This window comes from Elephas maximus, chromosome 2 (genome assembly GCF_024166365.1).
Source record: "Elephas maximus indicus isolate mEleMax1 chromosome 2, mEleMax1 primary haplotype, whole genome shotgun sequence".
Taxonomy (NCBI): domain Eukaryota; kingdom Metazoa; phylum Chordata; class Mammalia; order Proboscidea; family Elephantidae; genus Elephas; species Elephas maximus.
The window spans coordinates 124869412-124890795 of record NC_064820.1 but is presented as its reverse complement, the minus strand read 5'-3'; the positions used below and the strand labels follow the sequence as shown (position 1 = coordinate 124890795).

Sequence of the window (21384 nt, the reverse complement as noted above, 5' to 3'; positions counted from 1 at the left end):
GAACGTCCATTCATTCACTCATTCACCACTACTACTATTTGCTTTGCACCATCCTAGGATCTATGTATACCATGGAGTGGAAACCAGGTTCAGCCCCTGCCTGCATCCCTGGTCCCCACATTCCCACTAAGTCTTGTTGGGTCATTTCCACCATTGGTATGCCTAGCAAACCTGCAGTTTCTGCCACCAGGGAGATGGGAACGCTCAGCCAACATGCATACAGACCCTCCTTCCAAACTCCTTATGTTCTCACACTTCAAGTACAAGACAGAGGTCAGCAGCAAACTGAACAAAAGTTGTCTGTTTTTGGTTTATTAGAACATAGCATATAACAAAATAAATATTAATTTACCAAATTCTTAATCATTTCATAAATAATGTTAGCGAACATTTTAGAGAATGTTAAATAAGATAAAATTATATATCTGTTTTCCCCGGAGCAAATAGTAGAAAAATACTTCAATGATTCTGTTATCTGAAATGTATCTAAAATATTTTATGTTTTCTGCCCGTGTGATGTGGCAAAGTAGCACTATGCCTGAAATATTTACTTTGCCTCTGGATTTTAATTACAATGAAAATTAAGGCCCTGCACCTGATTGGCCCTCATTCTGATTACAATAAAATGTTCTTTTCCTCCTCCAAGGTCTTGAGCTACAATAAGCCAGTTTGGTCTCAACTGTCTATTATCCAATCAGTGCTTATTACACCAAGAAACTCTTCCAGGTAGTCTAGGAATTGCTTTACTTTCCGTCTTTCTCCTCCGCACTTTTTCTGTGAAAAGAACAGACAGTAAGTATTGTAGGAAACCATCAATTCCTGTAAATGAACAGGCACACCCAGACAAATATTTTCCACTAACTGTTTTTAACTTACTTTCTGGAGGTCTATGTATTCCTTGAGTAAAGACAAGTTTTTAAATAGTTTTCCCACAGCATCGTCTTGTACAGTTTGATTCTTCAGTGTATCTATTCCCTGGAAGATTTCTTCAGTGCACAGTTGGTGCTAAATGAGGAAGATTTTTAAAAATGTAAATAATCAAAACAAGGTATAAAAAATTGTTCCAAAATATTAGGCTTCATAAATGATATTAATGAACTACTTAACCCAAAATAAAATGTTTAAGAAATATAATTAATGAACTGATTGAATTCGCATTGATATTTTCTTTTATACTTACAGCTGGTAATTTTATTCTATTTAGATTAATGAAATCATATATTTTACATTGTAATATGACCATGATATACTCCAAATGGAGCCCCAGTGAAGCAGTGGTTAAGAGCTAGGCTGCTAACCAAAATGTCAGCAGTTCCACTCCACCAGCCACTTCTTGGATACCCTATGGGGCAGTTCTACTCTGTCTAGTAGGGTTGCTATGAGTCAGAACTGACTTGATGGCAAAGGGTTTGGTTTGGTTTTATACCCCAAATGTGCACAGTTCCGTTGTATAGTCATAATCATTTAAATATGTAGAAATGACTATTAATGTAGGACATTTATTCTATTTTTTAATGTCTAGTGATCATGATTCTAAAAATACAACCCTAAATTGCTAATACTTTCAGACAGACAGTAGAGCAAAGAAGGCCATAGACAGAGTTGAACAGAGTCTAAGAGGCTCCTTTCACCAGTGTGGGATTTTTCTGGAAAGAATCCCTGACATATGGCTCTTCAGGAGACAGAACTGACAACACCACTGAAGGGCCTGATCTATTTGTTTAATGGATTCTACTTGTTATAACAAGTAAAAAAAAAAATCATTTTTTACTTGTTATAAAGTCCTTCCTAATATTATAAAGACATACATTCATATCTACATATATAAAAACAAAATGAGAAAATAAAATAGTCCCAATGATAACTAATGGTTTACAGCTTAACATATGTCATTTACTTAATCATGCAATCAATCATTTTATATTGAATCATAATTTAACTTACATTTTCATGCACAGGAGTAAGAATCCTTGGGGTCTGAAAAGAAAAGGCAATACAGTCATTTTAAAAGCACTTTAGCATTTATAAAGTTTAATATAATGCTTGCTAGTGACGGGTTAACTGTATATGGCTAACACTCTCATAACTTCATTATTAATGCCAGATCTTCAAACGTGGTAAATGAACTGACACAATGATTACCTACACATTTCAGAGACTAGGAATCAAAAAGAAAATTACCCCATCGCCTATCAGCAGAGTTCGATGAGTCGAGAGCAGTGCCAAGGTCTCTGCCACCAGTCTATGCACTGGAATTTCTATGGCAAGGGTACAAGCATAGCCAGCTCCAAGCACTAGCAAACTCAACTGCAGAAGCATTCTCGTGGCTCTGAAATGTTCAGCGTTTGCCTTTGGCAAACAAAGTGCATACTGCAAGGTTACATCCCCAGCCAATTTATTCTCTCTCTTTGAGGAAATGAATAATTTCTAACAATCAGATAGAGATGCCTAATAATGGTATATTATGATACTAAATGTTTCCAATGCCTTGTACCTTAAAAAAATTTCAGTTTTATCTTTCAATAATAATAAAAATCCCTATTTTTCCACTCTAAAACATTTACTATTACTAAAGAAAAGCTTTGGGTTTACATATCATTGCTCGATCTTTGCATTTCTTAAAAATCAAAAGGTTTAATTTCCTCTTAGAAGATGTGTGTCATAGCAAATAAATGGAAACAACCAAAGTACCCATCAGTGGATGAATGGATAAGCAAATTGTGGTACATACATACAACGGAATACTGCACAACTATAAAGAACAATGATGAGTTCCTGAAACATATAACATGTACCAATAGATACTTCTATCTTTTCTCACCTATGTACACACCTGTACCAACCTGGATGAACCTGGAGAGTATCATGCTAAGTGGAATAAGTGAAGCATATAAGGACAAATATTGTATGATCTGCCTTTTATAAGAAGACAGAAATAGATATAGAGAAACCAATACTCATTGGTAGTTACCAGGAAGCGAAGGTGGGGAAAGTAAGCTTTATACCTTAGAGACTAGTCATTTTTGATGATGGGAAAAGTGGCACCGAATGTGGATATAGTCAGCACAGCACAACCAAAGTAAAAATGAATATTTGAGCACATATGGGTGGGTATAGGCAAACTGGTATATGGGTTTTTTTTTTTTTTTATAGGTGTGTACATAGGTGAGAAAAGATAGAAGTACCTATTGGTACATGTCAATCTAGTATGTGGGCGCAGGCATATATATTCACTGAAGGCACAAATATGGGTACTCCTCAGACATAACCAAACACCTTCCAGCATTGGTTTTCTGGTTTTGAAGGAGTAGAATCATAGTCTCATAGGACAACTCAGTCAGTTGGCATAATGTAGTTCACAAAAATCATGATCTGCCTCCTAGTGAAGTAAGTAACATCTGTGGCCTTAACAGCTTGTGAGTGGCCATCTGAGACACAACTACAGGTCTCGACTTGCCAGGAGAAAAACAGTAAGAAGGTAACCAAAAGCGTAGAGAAGAAACAAGTCTACACAAGCCACAACCCCATCTCCCCTGAGAACAGAAGAACTAGATGGTGCCTGGCTACCACCACTAACCATTCTGACTGAAGGTCACAATAATTGGTCCCAAATAGAGTGGGAGAAGAATACAGAACAGAACTCAAATTCTTATTTAAAAAAAAAAAAAAAGTCAGACAAACTAGAACAGAAGACTCCTTATTGCCCTGAGACACTCTTTAAACCTAGAACTGAGCCTATACCCTGAGATTACCTTTGTAGTGAAACAGCAGAGTGGCACACAAAATAAAGGGTAGTACCCATAAGATTGGTGCCCTACTTAAAGATCATCAGTATGAGACCAAAAGGTCAACAATTACTCGAAAGCAAAGATGTAAGGTCAGGGAGAGTACTAGAAAGGGAACAGACCGAATACAATTAAAGAGAATGTTGACACATTGTGATAAATGTAACTAACGTCACTGAACAATTTGTGTGGAAATTGTCACATGGGAACCCAACTTGCTATTTAAACTTTCACCAAAAATTCAAAAAATAATAAAATTAAAAGATGTGTGTCAAAAGGAGAAGTATAATATAAATCAGTGGATAGAATTTTCTGCTGAAATACATAAATACTGGGATTTTTTTTTTTCAGGTTGACTAAATTCCACCATGATTGTAGTCAAATTGATTTGTTTTAAAAGGAATTGGAAACACTGGCAAGAAGATGGTGATTTTAGCCAGAGCCCACCAAAACTTAGCAGGGTCAAGTTATATTCATGAGGGTCTCAGTTAGGATCCTTTCTGTTGTCAGTGACCAAAAACCTAACCCAAACTGGTTCAAGCCAGACAGGGAATGTATTGGCTTATAAAACCAAACAGCTCAGGGACAGAGGCTTCTTTATATTCTCCTTGCCTCAGTGTTATGGATTGAATTGTGTCCCCCCAAAATGTGTACCAACTTGGCGAGGCCATGATTCCCAGTATCGTGTGGTTGTCCACCATTTTGTGATCTGATGTGATTACCCTACATGTTTTAAGTCCTGACCTCTATGATGTGAATGAGGCAGGATTAGAGGCACTTATGTTAATGATGTGGGACTCAATCTACAGGATTAGGTTGTATCTTGAGTCAGTCTCTTTTGAGATATAAAAGAGAGAAGTGAGCAGAGAAGAAAGGGACCTCATACTACCAAGAAAGAAGTGCTGGAAGCAGAGAGCATCCTTTGGACCCAAGGTCCCTGTGCTGAGAAGCTCCTAGACCAGGGGAAGATTGATGACAAGGCCCTTCCCCCAGAGCCAACAGAGAGCATTCAAATTAGACATGTCTAACCAAGATCATAAAACGTCAGCAAAAACTAAATCAGACTTGGTACAGGGAGGCTACAACTGAAGTCCCACACCACCATCATTCTACCTGTGCAAATCTGGGGTTCCATGCCTGTTAGAGACATGTCTACCTCCCAGCTGCCTCTGCTTCTCATACAGAACTGTACTCAGCTTTGGCAAAAGGTTTTGGGTAGGCACCCTGAATTTGAACTTCTAGGCTCCTAAACTTTGAGAGAATAAACTTGTTTGTTAAAGCTACCCACTTGCAGTAATTCTGTTATAGCCTCACTAGATGACAAAGACACTCAGTGATTCCTCCTTGGCTCCTGTCTTAGTTATCTAGCGCTGCTATAACAGAAATACCACGAGTGGAAGGTTTTAGCAAAGAGAAGTTTATTTTCTCACAGTAAAGTAGGCTCTAAGTCCAAATTCAGGGTGTCAGCTCCAGGGGAATGCTTTCTCTCTCTATCGCTTTCTCACCAATCTTCCCCCGGACTAGCAGCTTCTCTGTGCAGGGTCCCTGGGTCCAAAGGATGCGCTCTGCTCCTGGCACTGCTTTCTTGGTGGTATGAGGTCCCCCTGTCTCTCTGCTCAGCTTCTTTTATATCTCAAGAGATTGACTCAAGACACAATTGAATCCTGTAGATTGAGCCCTGGCTCACTAACACAACTGCCACCCATCCTCCCTCATTGACATCATAGAGGCAGGATTTACAACATATAGGAAAATCATACAATACCGGGAATCATGACCCAGTCAAATTGATACACACATTTTTTGGGGGATATAATTCAATCCATGACAGCTCCATTCTCATGTAGCTCTCCCACTGTGGTTCCAAGATGATGTCAAAACTGCTGGATCTATAGGTGTCCTTCTCACTTGCTGCAGGAAAAAACAAGTTCTGCTTTTCTGATTGCTCAATCAAAAGTCCTAGAATTTAGTCTCCTTGTGACAAAGATCACATGTTCGCCCTTGAACTGTGGCCTAGGGTTTGGGATATATACTGATTGGCTCCCCCTGGAGCTGGAGACAGGTTTCATCCTACCCAAACTGCATTCCTAGGTAGTAAGAGGTTGCTGGTGGCTTGGTGGTAGAATTCTCCCTTCCATGCAGAAAACTGGGGTTTGATTTGTGGCCCATGCCCCTCATGTGCAACTACCACCCATTTGCCGGTAGAGGCTGATGTGTCGCTATGATGCTGAACAGGTTACAGTGAAGCTTCCAGACTAAGACAGACTAGGAATAAAAGCCTGAAACTCAGCCAGTGAAAATCCTATGGATCACAATGGTATGATCCTGTTGTGCATGCATGGAGTCACCACGACTATAGTAGCTAACAAAAACAACAGGAGAAGTAAGAGGGACATGCATGCTGGGAAAGCAACCAATAAATGTCAGTCACAGTCACATAACACATGGGCATGGCTTCTGTGTCCCATCAGGGTGGGAGTGTCCTTTGGGTGGGCTGTGTATGATTGTGTCTAATCAGGGGAATTCGTGTTTAGGTTCCTTCGGCTCAGGCCTGTAAGCCCAGAAGTGAGCAGATGTGGCCCCCTTCTAGACCACATATTTCCTTCTTCCCTGGTCTGAGCACACAAGATGGAGGCATAAGCCATTGTTTTCAGTGAAGGGTTTCCTCTGTGTTGGGGGCCTGGAAGCCTGACTTTTAGGCTATCTTGAGCACCTAGGACAGATGGTGGCAAACACAAATGTTACCCAAAACCATTTTCCAAAACTGAGTACAGTTCTGTATGAGAAGCAGAGGCAGCTGGGAGGTGGACATGTCTCTTACAGGCATGGAACCCCAGATTTGCACAGGTAGAATGATAGCGATGTGGAACTTCAGTTGCAGCCTCCCTGTATCAACTCTGGTTTAGTTTTTTGCTGATGTTTTAGGATCTTGGTTAGACATGTCTGATTGGAATACTTACATGATGTTTTCCTTGAGACTGCAGTAGAGATAGTGGCTTACTTCATTGAATCTATTAGGGGTGAGGTAGGAATCACAATAGACTTGAATCAAAGTGCTCTTAAAAGGGTGCTCTCAGAACTGAAGCCGAGTTCTGTCAGAAGCCCTGTCTTCCCTGAGGATTTCATATGAGAGTTCTCTCTGGTTCTCCTCTGGTTCCTTTGGGCTACGCTGAAGAAGTTTGGGCTTAGATGCAGGTTTCAGAGGAATTGATAAATGACTTGTTATTTTAGTACCTTAAACACACAAAGTTCTGAGTTTTTAAATTCTATTATAGGGCTTCACGGGCAACCTAGGTAGTGGAGAATTGAGATACAAACATAATAGTCTTCACTGAGCAGGAGAAAACTCCCCAACCTCTCACTATTTTTTAGAAGAGTCATACTGAGACCAAGCTGGTTACAAAAATGAGTGAAATGGGCGAGGTGTCATACGACAAAGGTGATGGGGGCTCCTGCAAATGGCAGCATCAGTGACCTGTCTGAAGGTGGCAGCTGCAACTCAGCTCCGGCTGATTGTTGCCATGTGGCACCCTTGGTTTTCTGTTGTCAGATCATCCAATTTTTCAAAGAAGCCAGAAATCCTGATGGTTATGAGCAATCTCCTGGTTTTTAAATGTTGGCAACTCATATTTTAAAAACTGTATAGGCTGCCAGTTTGCAGCCTCAGATTTACAGTGTAATTGGGTATCCCTACTGGAGGTCTGGAAACCCTGGTGGTGTAGTGGTTAAGTGCTACGGCTGCTAACCAAAGGGTAGGCAGTTCGAATCTGCCAGGTGCTCCTTGGAAACTCTATGGGGCAGTTCCACTCTGTCCTATAGGGTCGCTATGAGTCGGAATCGACTCGACAGCACTGGGTTTGGTTTTTTGGTTTTATTAGAGGTCTAGTTATAAAAATTGTATTTCTTATAATGTTGTCATAGGTCATTAACTTTTCCTCTGTGAGGCTGATCTCCCCAACTCGATTGCAAACTCTCTCAGAGTAGAAAAAAACCGACAAAACAAACCCACTGTGGTTGAGCCAATTCCAACTCAGGAGTAAGGATAATAAAATAATGTCTTTGAAAGAGCTTTATTAATGTAAAACTCCAAACAAAAGTTAACACTTCTAATTCCCCTTGCAGAAGAATCCCATATAATTTACATAGCTATTCTCCCCTCAAAAAGGTGGAGCATAACCCCCCTTTCCTGAAATGTGGGATCCACATAGTGATTTCCTTCTAAAAAGTACAGTAAGGAAGGGGGGGGAGTAAAAGGAGTAACTTTACAGTGCAGAAGCCTGACACGCACTGCTTCAGCTAGGTGATCAAGGTCAACATCAACAGTAATAAGTCATATTAGTTGCATGTACCCTGGATATCATGTGTTGTTAATGGCATTTAACCTCTGTAGTCTTCCTCTTCAAAACCCATAAACCCTGTCAAATTAGGAGAAAAACATTAAGCATACCTAAACTGAAGGACATTCTACAAAATACCTGACCAATACTCTGAAAACTGTCAAGGTCATAAAATACAAGCAAAGTCTAAGAAACTGTCACAGCCCAGAGGAGTCTAAGGACACTGGCAGCCTACAGTTTTTTAAAATATGAATTGCTAACATTTAAAAACCAGGAGATTGCACATAAAAATCAGGATTTCTGGTTTCTTTGAAAAATTGGATGATCTGCCAACATAAGCCCAAGGGTGCCGCATGGCAAAATATATTATCCTGGATAAGATCTGGGAAAAGAAAAAGTCATAAGATAAAACTAAGGAAATCTGATAAAACTGTAGAGTCTAGTTAATAGTAATGTACAACTGTTGGGTCCTTTGTTGTGACAAATTTACCATAGTAATGTTAACAATGCAGGGTCACTATGAGTTGGAAAGGGCTCTACAGCACACAACGACAATGTTAAAAACAGGGGAAACTGGGTGCAGGGTATACAGGAACTCTAACATTCTTGCAATTTTTCTGTAAAACTAAAATTATTTAAAATAAAAAGCTTCTTTTAAAATAATACTGCAGGTTGAAAAAGTGAATGATTTTTACTATATAATAATAGTTTCTACTATTTTTATTAAAAGACTTTGTACCCCATAAATGGCATGCCCTTTGGGACCTTTTTACTTTAGCAATAGACTGAGCTTCTTGAAAATAAGGTTTTTAATTAAATCTCTTTATCCCTGATGTCTAGTCTATCGTAGGCACTCAAAAAATAATAAACAGGCACTTGGTTTTATTAGTTGAACAAACTGATGTGAATACTATAGAAACTCAAGGAGTTTATTCCCTGGGGCCAAGAGCCTGAAGTAACAGAAACAACTCTGGTGGGACTCCAGGAAAAAAGAGCAAAGCTTTAAGCCTAAACTATAGAGACAGAGCCACTGTGAACTACCATGGCATTTAAGACTAACATTACTTAATGGGAATAGAAAGAAATTAGCATAAAAAATTTTTTTACTCAGAATTGTAAAGCATTATTGGTAATTATACAATTTAGAAAAATACCTGCATAGTGTTGAAAAGCTGTATTAGTGGTTAACAAGCACACTTTTGCGCTAAAATCTTCATCTCTATTTAAAAAAAAAACAAACCAAACCCACTGCTGTTGAGTCCATTCCGACTCATAGCGACCCTATAGGACAGAGTAGAACTGTCCCATAGGGTTTCAAAGGAGCAGCTGGTAGATTCTAACTGCTGACCTTTGCATTAGTAGTCAAACTCTTTCTTAACCACTGAGCCACTAGGGCTCCTTATTTCTATTATACCCGTTGCCATCGAGTCGATTCCGACTCATAGCGACACTATAGGACAGAGTAGAACTGCCCCTTAGAGTTTCCGAGGAGCACCTGGTGGATTCGAACTGCTGACCTTTTGGTTAGCAGCCGTAGCTCTTAACCACTACGCCACCGGGGTTTCCTTATTTCTATTAGTGGCTTCTAAATTGGCAACATGTTTTTTAAAACTGGTAACTGTGGTTTTTACTGTGTAGTCATTTAAGGTCAAATGATTTTCCATGAACTGATTCTAATCAATCAACTGGGCATAATGCCCCAAATGATTCAAGGTGACTAAACACAAAATGATAGCATCTCTTTCTTTTTTTGACCCTATTCTAATCTCCAACCTTTCAATCTCCAAGCCTTTCTTTAAAAATTTTTTTTTGAATAAAATAACATTATAGGAAAATAAACATAAAACTTCTTCCCCTTGTCACAGAAACTGTTTTTTTTATGACCACTTCTAGTTTTTACTAATGCATAGTCAGTTTTATGGAGTTGTGATCAATGAATTGTACAATTTACCTTTTTTGCTTATTAATATTTCACTTTCAAGTATCCATACAGTTTTCCTACTTATTATTTTAATGTTTATCTGCTATTTGATAAAATTGACTTCACCATTTCTTAACTTGTAGGTATTTGTGTTGTTTCTAGCACTTCACAATTATACACAATGCTACTAGAAAACCCTTTGTGTAGTTTTTTAAAAAAAACATTTCTTTATGCTAAGGAGCTTGTGTGAGCATTTTTATAGCTTTTGTTACATTTTACCAAATTGCCCTCTGGAAATTAATGCATAAAAAATAAATCTCTAATATTTATACAGTGTTTTACAACTTCTAAAGCATTTTCACAAAAATAGCTTTGCTTAATCCTGATATCAGCAGTGTGAGGTAGATTTCTTTCCCTGAAAGTCCATTAGCACTAGGCTTTAATAGTTCTGCGAATCTAATGAGTAAACTGATCCCAAAAGGAAGGAGTGATGGGAGAAGCAATGGGAATGAAAGAGATTAATAAACATGTTGGTAAACCTAAATAAATGTTGTTGTTGTTGTTAGGTGCCATTGAGTCAGCTCCAGCTCAGAGTGACACTATGTACAACAGTGAGACAGAAGTCCCCAGCTGAGGAAAATTCCAATGCCTCAAGCAGCTTGCTTGGCACGCCCCATAGATTTACATTAGAATCCTGGTTCCCCTCTCCTTAACTGCTGCCCCAAAACTAAAAGAAACTGGCAGAAACCAGTTTAGGTGCCATGTTGACATTCAGGACAACCTTTTAGCTTATTAAATATCTCATGCATAATAGCCTCCCCACCTCTGCCTGGAGTTTAACCACCATTTTCTGAACATGCGATACATGCAGTTATATGTAAACTCCATTGCACCTGTGTAGTATGATTAAGAATGTTGCTGATGTAAACTTATATGAACTTACTACTTGTAAACTCTTAAAAGTAACTTTTCCGCTCACCCTCACTGAGCAGTTTTGGTGGCATGTAGCCTCAACTGCTTCTTTCTTTGTGCAACGAAATAAAGACACTTTTCTACTCTCCCACGTTGGTCTCTTGTTTACTGGCTGAGACTAGTCATGCTGAGCAGAGCCTGGGGTTTCCACCCAGCAACATTTTTGGTGAGCCAGCCAGGAGTCATCTGCTTGGTTCCGGAGGCAGATCGGACAACAGACTGGCCCTGATGTCTGGTACCACCCGGAGATTTCTCCCAGAGACCTTGGAGCAGCCCTGGAAGTCGACCTACCTTGGACCCAACTGTGACTCTGTGGAAGACACGAAACGCACCTGAGTTATTTGGTAAGTAGCAGGGTAACTCCTAGGTAAGGCCTTAGAAGAGTCCCAAGAAGTGGGAAGAATTGACCGTTGAGGGCATAAAAGGCTCTAGGTATCTGTTATTAGGTTGGTGCACCGAATTAGGTTGTATGAGTGTATAAGGTGTGTGTGTCTGGAGAATGAGGAAGTTCAAGGGATCCCTGATTGCGGCCCCTAAGGATGCATCCTTATGAATTGGAAATATTTCAGGCCAAGCCACATGAAAAAGAAAAAAATGGTTTTCCTTTGTAACATTGCCTGGCCACAATATAAATTAGTGGATGGAAAGGAATGGCTAGAGAATGGGTCCTTAAATTATAAGACCATTGTTTAGTTAGACCTTTTCTGTACCCGTGAGGGAAAGTGAGATGAGAGGTATTATGTGGCATCTTTCATGACTCTGTATTTGGACAAGGGATTGCAGAAGAAATGTAAAATTCTAGTCCATAAAGGGGCTGGTGGATTGCAGCCACCAGTCGTCCCCTCTGACCCTGAGGCAGAATCCTTGTTTCCCTTGCCTGTCACATCTGCACCAGTATCGCCACCGTCACCCCCCCCCCCCCGCCTTGTGCTTCCATTCTGGAAGAAGAGGCTGTGCCGGCAACAATTTCTACCACTGAATGCTCTCAGTCCCTATATCCACCCCAGAATCAGGTCTGCTGCCCCATACGGGGGATGGAACAGCATTTGGGCACCCCATTTCAGTGACCAGGGAGAACGAAAGTAAAGCGCGGGCAACCAATTCTCAGGAGAGCCATAGCACAGCCGAACCCAGGGGCATGCACACCCTCCAACAAGTCCCAGCAGGACACACCAGTATGGTCTGGGTCCACCAACTTTTCTCAACAAGTGATCTTTATAATTGGAAAAACCATTGCCCTGGGTGTCAGGAAGACCCTTAAGAGAATGCAGGATCTTTTTTGCTTCCATCTTCCACACTCATAACCCTAACTGGGCAGATTGTCAGATGCTGCTAGATGTGTTCTTGACCCCAGAAGAAAGGCACATGGTCCCAGAAAAGGCTAGGGCAGAGGCAAACAGGTGCCATGAAGTGCAGCCAGTAAATTAGCCAGGGGCAGAGACTTTCCCCAAGAGGGACCCTGGCTGGGATTAGAATTCGGCGGAGGGACAGGCCTGCCTTGCTTATTATAGAGAGTGCCTTTTAGAAGGGTTGAAGAAAGGGGTGCCTAAACAAAAAAACCTTAGCAAAATATATGGGATCAAACAAGAACCAAATGAAGATTCTTCTAAGTTTCTGGAAAGAATTTATGAGGCTTTTAGACAGTTCACAAACACGGATCCTGACAGTCCTGAAAATGCTCACATGGTGAATATGATTTTTATTGGGCAAAGTGCCCTAGACATACAGAGAAAACTCCAAAAACTTGAGGGAGGTGTGGAGTTGGGGATCTCATGGCTTGTTGAGCTTGCCTACCAGATATATTCCAATCAGCACCAGGGACATGAAAAGAGAAAAATCACTGATCAGAAGAGACAGGCTGCATTCCTGGCTGGCACCTTGTGGGGAAATACCTGTCTCCTGGCGGCCCAAGAAGAGGAGGGCCCCTGAGGAGAGAGAGAGGTGAGAGGCCCTGACCCCTGTTAAGTGGAGACCATTGTGCCTGGTGCAGAGAGAGAGGGCACTGGAAGAGAAAGTGCCTTAAGTTCCTACCCAAAGGTAAGGAAGAGCCTGGGCCTGTCCAGTGCCCCATGATGCTGATGAGGGAAGAATCAGATTGAGGAGGACTGCAGGCAAGTCTCTGGTTATAATGAAGGGGGGGGGGGCTGTATGGTTTCTAGCGGAAACTGCAGCAACCCATTCTGCCCTGACGCAGAAAAAGACAGCCCCAACAAGACAAACTATGTTGGTCGTGGGAAGCTTGGGTAAGAGGTAGAACCGTCTTTTCCTCAGCCTCTAATCTGCTCCATACAAGGGAATTCATTAACACATTCTTTTCTCTACATGCCTGACTGTCCCACTCCCCTGCTGTAAAGAAACTTGTTGTGCAAACCGCAAGCACAAATTTCTTTTGATAAAGGGACCATGCAGATGCAGGTACCACCACAGAATGGATGGCGACTGCAGATGGCCCTTACTGCTGAGTCACCCACCCATTATAGCACAGAAGGACACTACCAAGGATCAGTAGGAGCAGACATCAGGGATGCAGTGGTCCTGTGGGTATGGGCCAAAAAGGTGCCAAGGTGCACCTAAAACATTCCCCTGGTGGTGGTTGAGCTCTTATCCGGCATAGTTCCCCCCCCCCAACTTAAGCAACACACCACCCAGGCAGAGCTCCAACATGCATGGGGTAAAATCATCACTGGATACCTGAAACATGGGCTGCTCAGGCCACGTCTGTCACAGTTCAACATCCCCATCCTACTGGTGAAGAAGAAGAACAGAGAATACTGGTTCATTCAGGATCTGTGAGCCACCAACAAGGTAACAACAGTCAGGATCCACCCTGTAGCTCCCAACTCATATGCTCTGCTGTCGACTTTGTCACCCACCTTTTCCAGGCTTACTGTGCTAGACCTGAAGGATGCCTTCTTTTGTATCCAAGTGGAGGAGAAAAGTCAGGAAATCTTCAAGTGGGAGGGACCAGGAACAGGACGAAAACAGCAGTTGTGCTGGCAAGCCCTCTCACAGGGCTTTAGAAACGGTCCTACTCTTTTTGGGTGAGCTTTGCCCCAAGAGCTGAGACAATGGACCCTGATCAATGGTGTCCTCCGCCAACACATAGGTGATTACTCATTGCCAGTCACAGTGAGTACGACCCAGTCCAGGATACCACAGAAGTTTTGAACTTTCTGGGAAATGCAGGGTATCGGGTCTTGGAAGAAGAAGTTCAGGTCATCCAAAAGGAGGTGATTTGTCTGGGTTTTAAAATCAGACAGGGAGATCAAGAATGCCTTCCCATCCAAAAAGATGCTATCTGAAGATTGGCAGCCCCTACCAACCAGAAACAGCTCTGAGGTTTTTTGGGAATGGCTGCTTTTTGCTGCATCTGGATCCCAAATTTCAGACTTATTGCCAAGCCTTTATACCAAGCCTTAGAAGGAAAAGACACAGACGGCTTACAATGGACTTGGACAGAGCAACAGGCCTTTGATACCATTAAAACAAAGCTGATAGGGGCTCCAGCTTTAGGACTCCCCAATATGAATAAATTTTTTGACCTGTTTCTATGTGAGTTCACTGGAGTGGTGGCCAGAGTACTTACCCAGATTCTTGGGACTTGGAAGCAACCAATGGCATACTTCTCAAAGCAGCTACATCCAGTCACTGGAGGATGGCTGGCATGACTTCAGGCAGTAGCAGCAGCAGTATTAATCATCAAGGAAGCCGAGAAACTCACCTTTGGCCAACCTCTCCAGGTGACCCACTCAGTTCTGACCATCTTAGAGCAGAAAGTGTCACAATGGATCTCCTTGGAGCAAATGGCCTAATACCAAATGGTACTGTTAGATAACCCAGCCTCCACTCTACAAGAAACTGCTGGTTTAAACCCAGCCACCCTACTGTTCACCTTGCCAAAGCAAGAAAAGGAACTTGACTGCCTAAAAACCATTGACCTGGTATATGACAGTCAGCCTGACCTCACTGACCAGCCGCTTTAAAACCCAGACCTTGAACTGTTCACCGATGGAAGCAGTTATATGGAACAAGGAGAAAGAAAAGCTGAATATGCGGTGGTCACTTTGGAGGAGGTTCTAGAGGCTAATACACTTCCCCCAGGTACCTCTGCCCAGAAGGGCAAGCTCATTGCCATACTGTAGGCCCTTAGAATCACCAAAGGTAAGTGAGCAACTATTGATACTGATTCCATGCACGTATTTGCAGTATTGCATGCACACAGGGCAATCTGGAATTAAAGAGGGCTCCTAATAGCAAGAGGTAAGGACATTAAATATTCTCAAGGGCTCTTACAACTTTTAAAAGCAGAGTCCAACATACCACTGTGAGGTCTGACTATCCGGCAGCTTGGTGCATACGGTGGCATCCTACCCATAATATCTCAACAGTAGCTCAGCAGCCACAATGCAATGCTACCTGCGTCTATGCTGACCAAATATGGACTAAATTCAATACCAACATCTCTTTTAAATAGGACAGCACTAGCATGGTTATGTCAGAAAAACTAGGGCACAATGTAACCAATCAAATATAAAAACCGTCTTCCAATTTCCCCCTACAACCTACTCATCAAGACAAGGACTTTATGGGTTGTTTGGACATTCAGCCTGTAAGATATGGCCAGCTAATCATTCTGGCACATGTACGCTGGGCTGAGTATGGGCAGGGGGCATAAATTTACTCTCCCTAGAAGAGATTCTTTATTCCACCAGAAGCATACATAGGTTTAAAAGAGAAACTATAGATATTACTAAGAGTGCTTGGGCAAAGGCACAGAGGGTACTACTGCCAATGCTTGGTGTTGTGAAAAATTATGACATTCATACCCTGTACAAGGTCATTAAGAATGTATCTCTGTCGCTTGAGGCAGTAGCCAATACCAACAAAAGCTTGACCCAGACTTTGCAGTTTGAAGCAGACTCCATTGAAACCATGGTTCTACAAAATCAAGTTGCCTTAGATCTAAATGTTAGCTTCTAAAGGTGGAGTTTGTATACACATAAATGCTAGCTGTTGTTCTTTAGTCAATGTATCGCACAGATCGAACATGACCAAGAAAAGCCGAGTTCAGTAGTTAAGCAACTACAACAAGATCATGCAACCACCGAACAATTAATGATGCCTTTGGGTCCTGATTTTAGTTAGCTAGCTGACATTATGGTTACCTAACCTAAAAAAAAAAAATTTTTTTTTTTTTTTTTTTTTTAACCTAGGATGGTTAAAATCATTGGTTGCATTTACAGGGTTAATAACGATCACAGGTATATGCTCCTGCTGTTGTGCACAGTGTATCCCTGCCTGCAACGTCCGGGTTAAAAATGCCAACTGTTTAAGCCTATGTCCAATATTTGCCCCCTCCCGGAGTATATGCCAAACATTTCGAGTTCAGAATGGACACTGGTTCTGAATGACCAATGTCCAAAAAAAGAAAAAGAGGGAATAAGACTGAGGTCTCCAGGCTGCAGAAAACTCCAATGCCTCAAGCAGCTTTCTTGGCACACCCTGATGATTTACATTGGAATCCTGGTTCCCCTCTCCTTAATTGCTGCCCCCAAACTAGAGGAAATCGGCAGAAACCGGTTTAGGTGCCATGTTGACATTCAGGATAACCTTTTAGCTCATTAAATACCTCATGCATAGTAACCTCCCTGCCTCTGGGTGGGGTTTAACTGTCATTTTCTGAAGATGCTATGCATGAAGTTATATGTAAACCCCACTGTGCCTGTGTAATATGATTAACAATGTTACTGATGTAACTTATATGAACTTCCTACTTGTAATCCCCTTAAAAGTAACCCTTCCCCTCGCCCTTGCTGAGCAGTCTTGGTGGCAGCAGCCGCAATTGCTCCTTCCCTTGTGCAAAGAAATAAAGACACCTTTCTACTCTTCCACATCAGTCTTTCGTTTATTGGCTGAGACAAGTCATGCCGAGCAGAATCTGCAGTTTTCACCTGGCAACAACAGAATAAAACACTGTCTGGTCCTGAGCTATCCTTACAATCTTTGCTATGTTTTAGTCCATTGTTGCAGCCACTGTGTCCATTCATCTCATTGAGGGTCTTCCTCTTTCTTGCTGACCCACTACCAAGCATGATGTCCTTCTCCAGGGACTAGTCCCTCCTGATAATACGTCCAAAGTACATGAGATGAAGTCTCGCCATCCTCACTCGCTTCTAACGAGCGTTCTGGCTTTACTTCTTCCAAGACAGACCTGTTCATTCTTCTGGTAATCCAGGGTATAGTCAATATTCTTCACCAACACCATCAAACGAAGACATCAGTTTTTCTTTGGTCTTCCTTGTTCTTTGCCCAGCTTTTGCATGCAAACGAGGTGATTAAAAATACCATGGCTTGAGTCAGGCACACCTTAGTCCTCAGAGTGACATCTTTGTTTTTTAACACTTCTAAGAGGTCTTTTGCAGCAGATTTGTTCAATGTAATACGTCATTTGATTTCTTGACTGTTGCTTCCATGGACATTGACTGTGGATTCAAATAAAATGAAATCCTTAACAACTACAGTATTTTCTCTGTTTATCATGATGTTGCTTATTGGTCCGGCTGTGAGGATTTTTGTTTTCTTTATGTTTAGATGTAATCCATATTGAAGACTGTAGTCTTTGATCATCATCAGTAAGTGCTTCAAGTCCTCTTCACTTTCAGCAAGCTAGGTTGTGTCATCTGCATATTGCAGGTTGTTAATGAGTCTTCCTCCAATCCTGATGTCTCGTTCTTCTTCATGTAGTCCATCTTTTCGGATTATTTTCTCAGCATACAGAGTGAATTGGAGAAGAATATTGAATATATTATGGGCTGCCAAAAGAATGAACGACTCTGTCTTGGAAGAAGTATGACCAGGGTGTGCCTTAAGCAAGGATGGTGAGACTACATCTCACATACTTTGGACATGTTATCATGAGGGATCAGTCCCTGGAGAAGGACATCATGCTTGGCAAAGAGAGTCAGAGAAACAGAGGAAGTCCCTCAACGAGATAGATTGACACAGTGGCTGCAACAATGGGCTCAAGCATAACAATGATTGTGGGGATGGTGCAGGACTGGGCACTGTTTTGTTCTGTTGTACATAGAGTCACTATGAGCCAGAACTAACTCAACAGCACCCAACAACAGGTTGAATAAGTCAGGTGAAAGGATACATCCCTGATGCACACCTTTCCTGACTTTAAATTATTAAGTGCCCCCTTGTTCTGTATGAATGACTTACTCTTGCTTTATGTACAGGTTCTGCATAAGCACAATTAAAAATTCTAGAATTCCCATTCTTTGCAATGTTATCCGTAATTTGTTATGATCCACACAGTTGAATGCCTTTGCATAGTGAGTAAAACACCTTTCTGGTATTCTCTGCTTTCAGCCAAGATCCATCTGACATCAGCATTGATATCCCTAGTTCTACATCCTCTTCTAATCCAGCTTGAATTTCTGGCAGTTCCCTGTTGACGTACTGCTGTAACCGTTTTTTAATTATCTTCAGCATAATTTTACTTTCATGTGATATTAACGATAGTTTGATAATTTCCGCATTCTGTTGGATCCCCTTTGTTTGGAATAGGCACAAGCATTGACCTCTTTCATTTGGTTGGCCCGTAGCTCTCTTCCAAATTTTTTTCAGAGTCGAATGAACACCTCTAGCACTGCATCTGTTTGCTGAAACATCTCAATGGGTATTTCATCAATTCCTGGAGCCTTGTTTTTTGCCAACGCCTTCAGGTCAGCTTAGACTTCTTCCTTCAATACCATTGGTTCTTGATCATATGTTACCTCCTGAAATGGCTGAATATCAACCAATTCTTTTTGGTACAGTGACTCTATATTCCTTTAATCTTTTTTTCAGCTTTCTGCACCATTCAACAATCTCCCCATAGAATCTGTCAATATTGCAACTTGAGGCTTGAATTTTTTCTTCAGTTCTTTCAGGTTGAGAAATGCCAAGCACGCTCTTCCCTTTTGGTTTTCTAACTCCAGGTCTTTGCACATTTCATTGTAATACTTTACTTTGTCTTTCCCAGCCACCTTTTGAAATCTTCTGTTCAGCTCTCTTACTTCATTTCTTCCACTCGCTTTAGCTACTCTATGTTCAAGAGCAAGTTTCAGAGTCTCTTCTGACATACATTTTGGTGTTTTCTTTCTTTCCTGCCTTTTTAATGACCCACTTGCATTCTTTGACATGTGATTTGTTTTTGGTTTATGTACTAAGTTCTGTAAACGACTTTCTTGGGAATGTGTGATTGGAGAGCATCTCCTACATTTGTCCATGTCAGAGGCAAACTATACCTCTGCAGTAATCTGAAGTGTTTGGTTGTTTTGATTTTAGCATCCTCCATTGTTGTTTTGTAATTTTTTTCTATAGGTCTTTGCATGTGATAGCCCTCCATTAAGTTAGTTCGAAGAAAGGAATATTCAGCCACTTTTAAGAAAGATGATTTCTCTTTTTCTTGTTTAACAGTGTCAATTCCTATGTTGCGGTGGTGCTAATCGCAATTGGATTCCTTTACACATCTCATATTTGCAAAACGCTTTTATAGTGTCCAAACAGCATTTTTTTTTTTTTGGTCCTACAATAGCAGTTATCATACTTTGGCCTGAAGATCCCTTTAAAAAAAAAAAAACCCGCTGCCACTGAGTCGATTCCGACTCATAGTGACTCTATAGGGCAGAGCAGGACTGCCCCATAGTTTCCAAGGAGCGCCTGGCGGATCCAAACTGCTGACCTTTTGGTTAGCAGCGGTAGCACTTAACCACTATGGCACCAGGGTTTCCTAAGACCCCTTTAAAAAAAAAAGACCCCTTTACACTCTTAAAAATTACTGAGGACCCCAAAGAGCTTTTATGTGAGTAGTAACTATCGACATTTACTTTATTATAGATTAAAATGAGACATTTTAGAAGCACACGAATATATAAACACACATTCAGTTAGCCACCACTGTGATGGTTTCATCACAAGTCATGTGGTCACTGTAAAACACTGTACCTGAGGAACAGAATGAGCGAGGAAAAGGGCAAAAAACGTCTTAGTATTGTTAGGATCTGCTCCATAGCGTTTTCTTTTTATTTATTTATTTTATTGTGCATTAGGTGAAAGTTACCATAGGGCTTTCTTGGCTGTAATCTCTACGGAAGCAAAGAAAATAGTTTTGACATTAACAGATCCCTTAAAAGGGTCTCCGACCTTGCACCCCCAGGTGTCCCGGGGCCATACTTTGAGAACTGCTGTCCTTCACAAGTCTTTGTGACCCTTCTTACCTTCTTCGAGTTACTATCTTTAGGTGCTGCCTGGGCACCCGCAAGGAGTCAGAAACGCCCAGCCACCCCTAAAGCTACCCGGCACCACACCACCCCCTCGGGCGGAAGTCCTGGGCGCTCAGAGCTGCGCGCGCACCACGATCTCCAATTTCCCGGCGTACCTCGGGACTGCGGCGTGGACGCGAACGGGCTGTAGCGACCCACGTGACACTCAGGACAGCCGTGGCGGGAATTCTGTGAGTGGTGCGGTTGTGGGGTCGCTTGGTCTGTGCTCTGTGTCCCCTGCGGACAGTCCCGAGCCGGCCCCTGCGGCCCACCCCGTTGTCGCCCGCCAGCCCGGAAGGAAGTCGGCGTGGGAAGAAGGGTTCCAGCCAGGCCCCGCCCTCTCGCAGCTCTCCGGCTGGAATTCCTGCCGTGTCGTGGCCTCCCTCGCCGGGCCTTCCTCACCCCGAGTCCGCGGCGTGATCCCGACTGACTGCCCTCACTCGCCCTGCCTCGGCCGCACTGTAACACTTAGGTGGGCCCCGGCCTCCATCCAGGCCCTTTGTGTAAAGAAACATTTGCAAACATGTCCCGGATCGAAAAGATGAGCATTCTGGGCGTGCGGAGTTTTGGAATAGAGGACAAAGATAAGCAAATTATCACTTTCTTCAGCCCCCTCACAATTTTGGTTGGACCCAATGGGGCAGGGAAGACGGTAAGTCCTGAGTAGCCGCCCTAGTTTACAGGGGGTCGCCACATCTTAGGAATCGTGGAATAGAATATCTGACTGGGGAACTCAGAACTCTGATTAGGAAGACCCGAGGAGTGTGTCCCCTTGGCTCCTCTCCTGGTGCCCCAGAGAGGGCCAGGGCATGGCCTGATGTGGCCTTCTGGCCTCTTGCACCTTCAGAGTAGGCCCGACCCAGCCATGTAAGGGTGTGCAGCCTGTTCCGTGGGCAATGTTTATTTGAGAATCCCTCTACCGGATCGGCCTCGGTGAGCTCACAGTCTTACAAGAAGCCCTTTCATCTGCGTTGGTGTTACTTAACATTGTCTTGCTCCCAAGCAAGGCATTCACTTCCCAGCAGTTGTCCCATACAGGAATCCTTTTAAAAGTTATA

General features: G+C 42.1%; 2 protein-coding genes across 4 annotated transcripts in view; one reads left to right on the top strand and one right to left on the bottom strand.

The window, feature by feature from the left end:
- Nucleotides 1–385: 385 nt before the first annotated feature.
- IL5 (interleukin 5) lies at nt 386–20527 on the bottom strand. 3 transcript variants are annotated; one of them, XM_049872901.1, is made up of 6 exons: nt 20443–20527; nt 14602–14823; nt 13707–14254; nt 1945–1977; nt 877–1005; nt 393–774 (listed from the first exon to the last, which is right to left on the bottom strand). In XM_049872901.1, exons 3-6 carry the CDS (start codon nt 13713–13715, stop codon nt 676–678), a joined length of 270 nt encoding a protein of 89 aa, XP_049728858.1. In that variant the 5' UTR covers nt 13716–14254; nt 14602–14823; nt 20443–20527; the 3' UTR covers nt 393–675. The 3 variants fall into 3 exon arrangements, with proteins under 3 accessions (XP_049728870.1, XP_049728858.1, XP_049728863.1); XM_049872906.1 differs by having other exon boundaries at nt 13707–13760; XM_049872913.1 differs by lacking the exons at nt 13707–14254; nt 14602–14823; nt 20443–20527 and adding an exon at nt 2182–2504 and having other exon boundaries at nt 386–774.
- RAD50 (RAD50 double strand break repair protein) overlaps nt 20427–21384 on the top strand; it is a 90408-nt gene continuing 89450 nt past the window's right edge. The window contains exon 1 of the mRNA XM_049872603.1: nt 20427–20978. Coding sequence (XP_049728560.1) covers nt 20850–20978 — 129 coding nt within the window. The 5' untranslated portion in view covers nt 20427–20849. The remainder of the gene's footprint in view (nt 20979–21384) is intronic.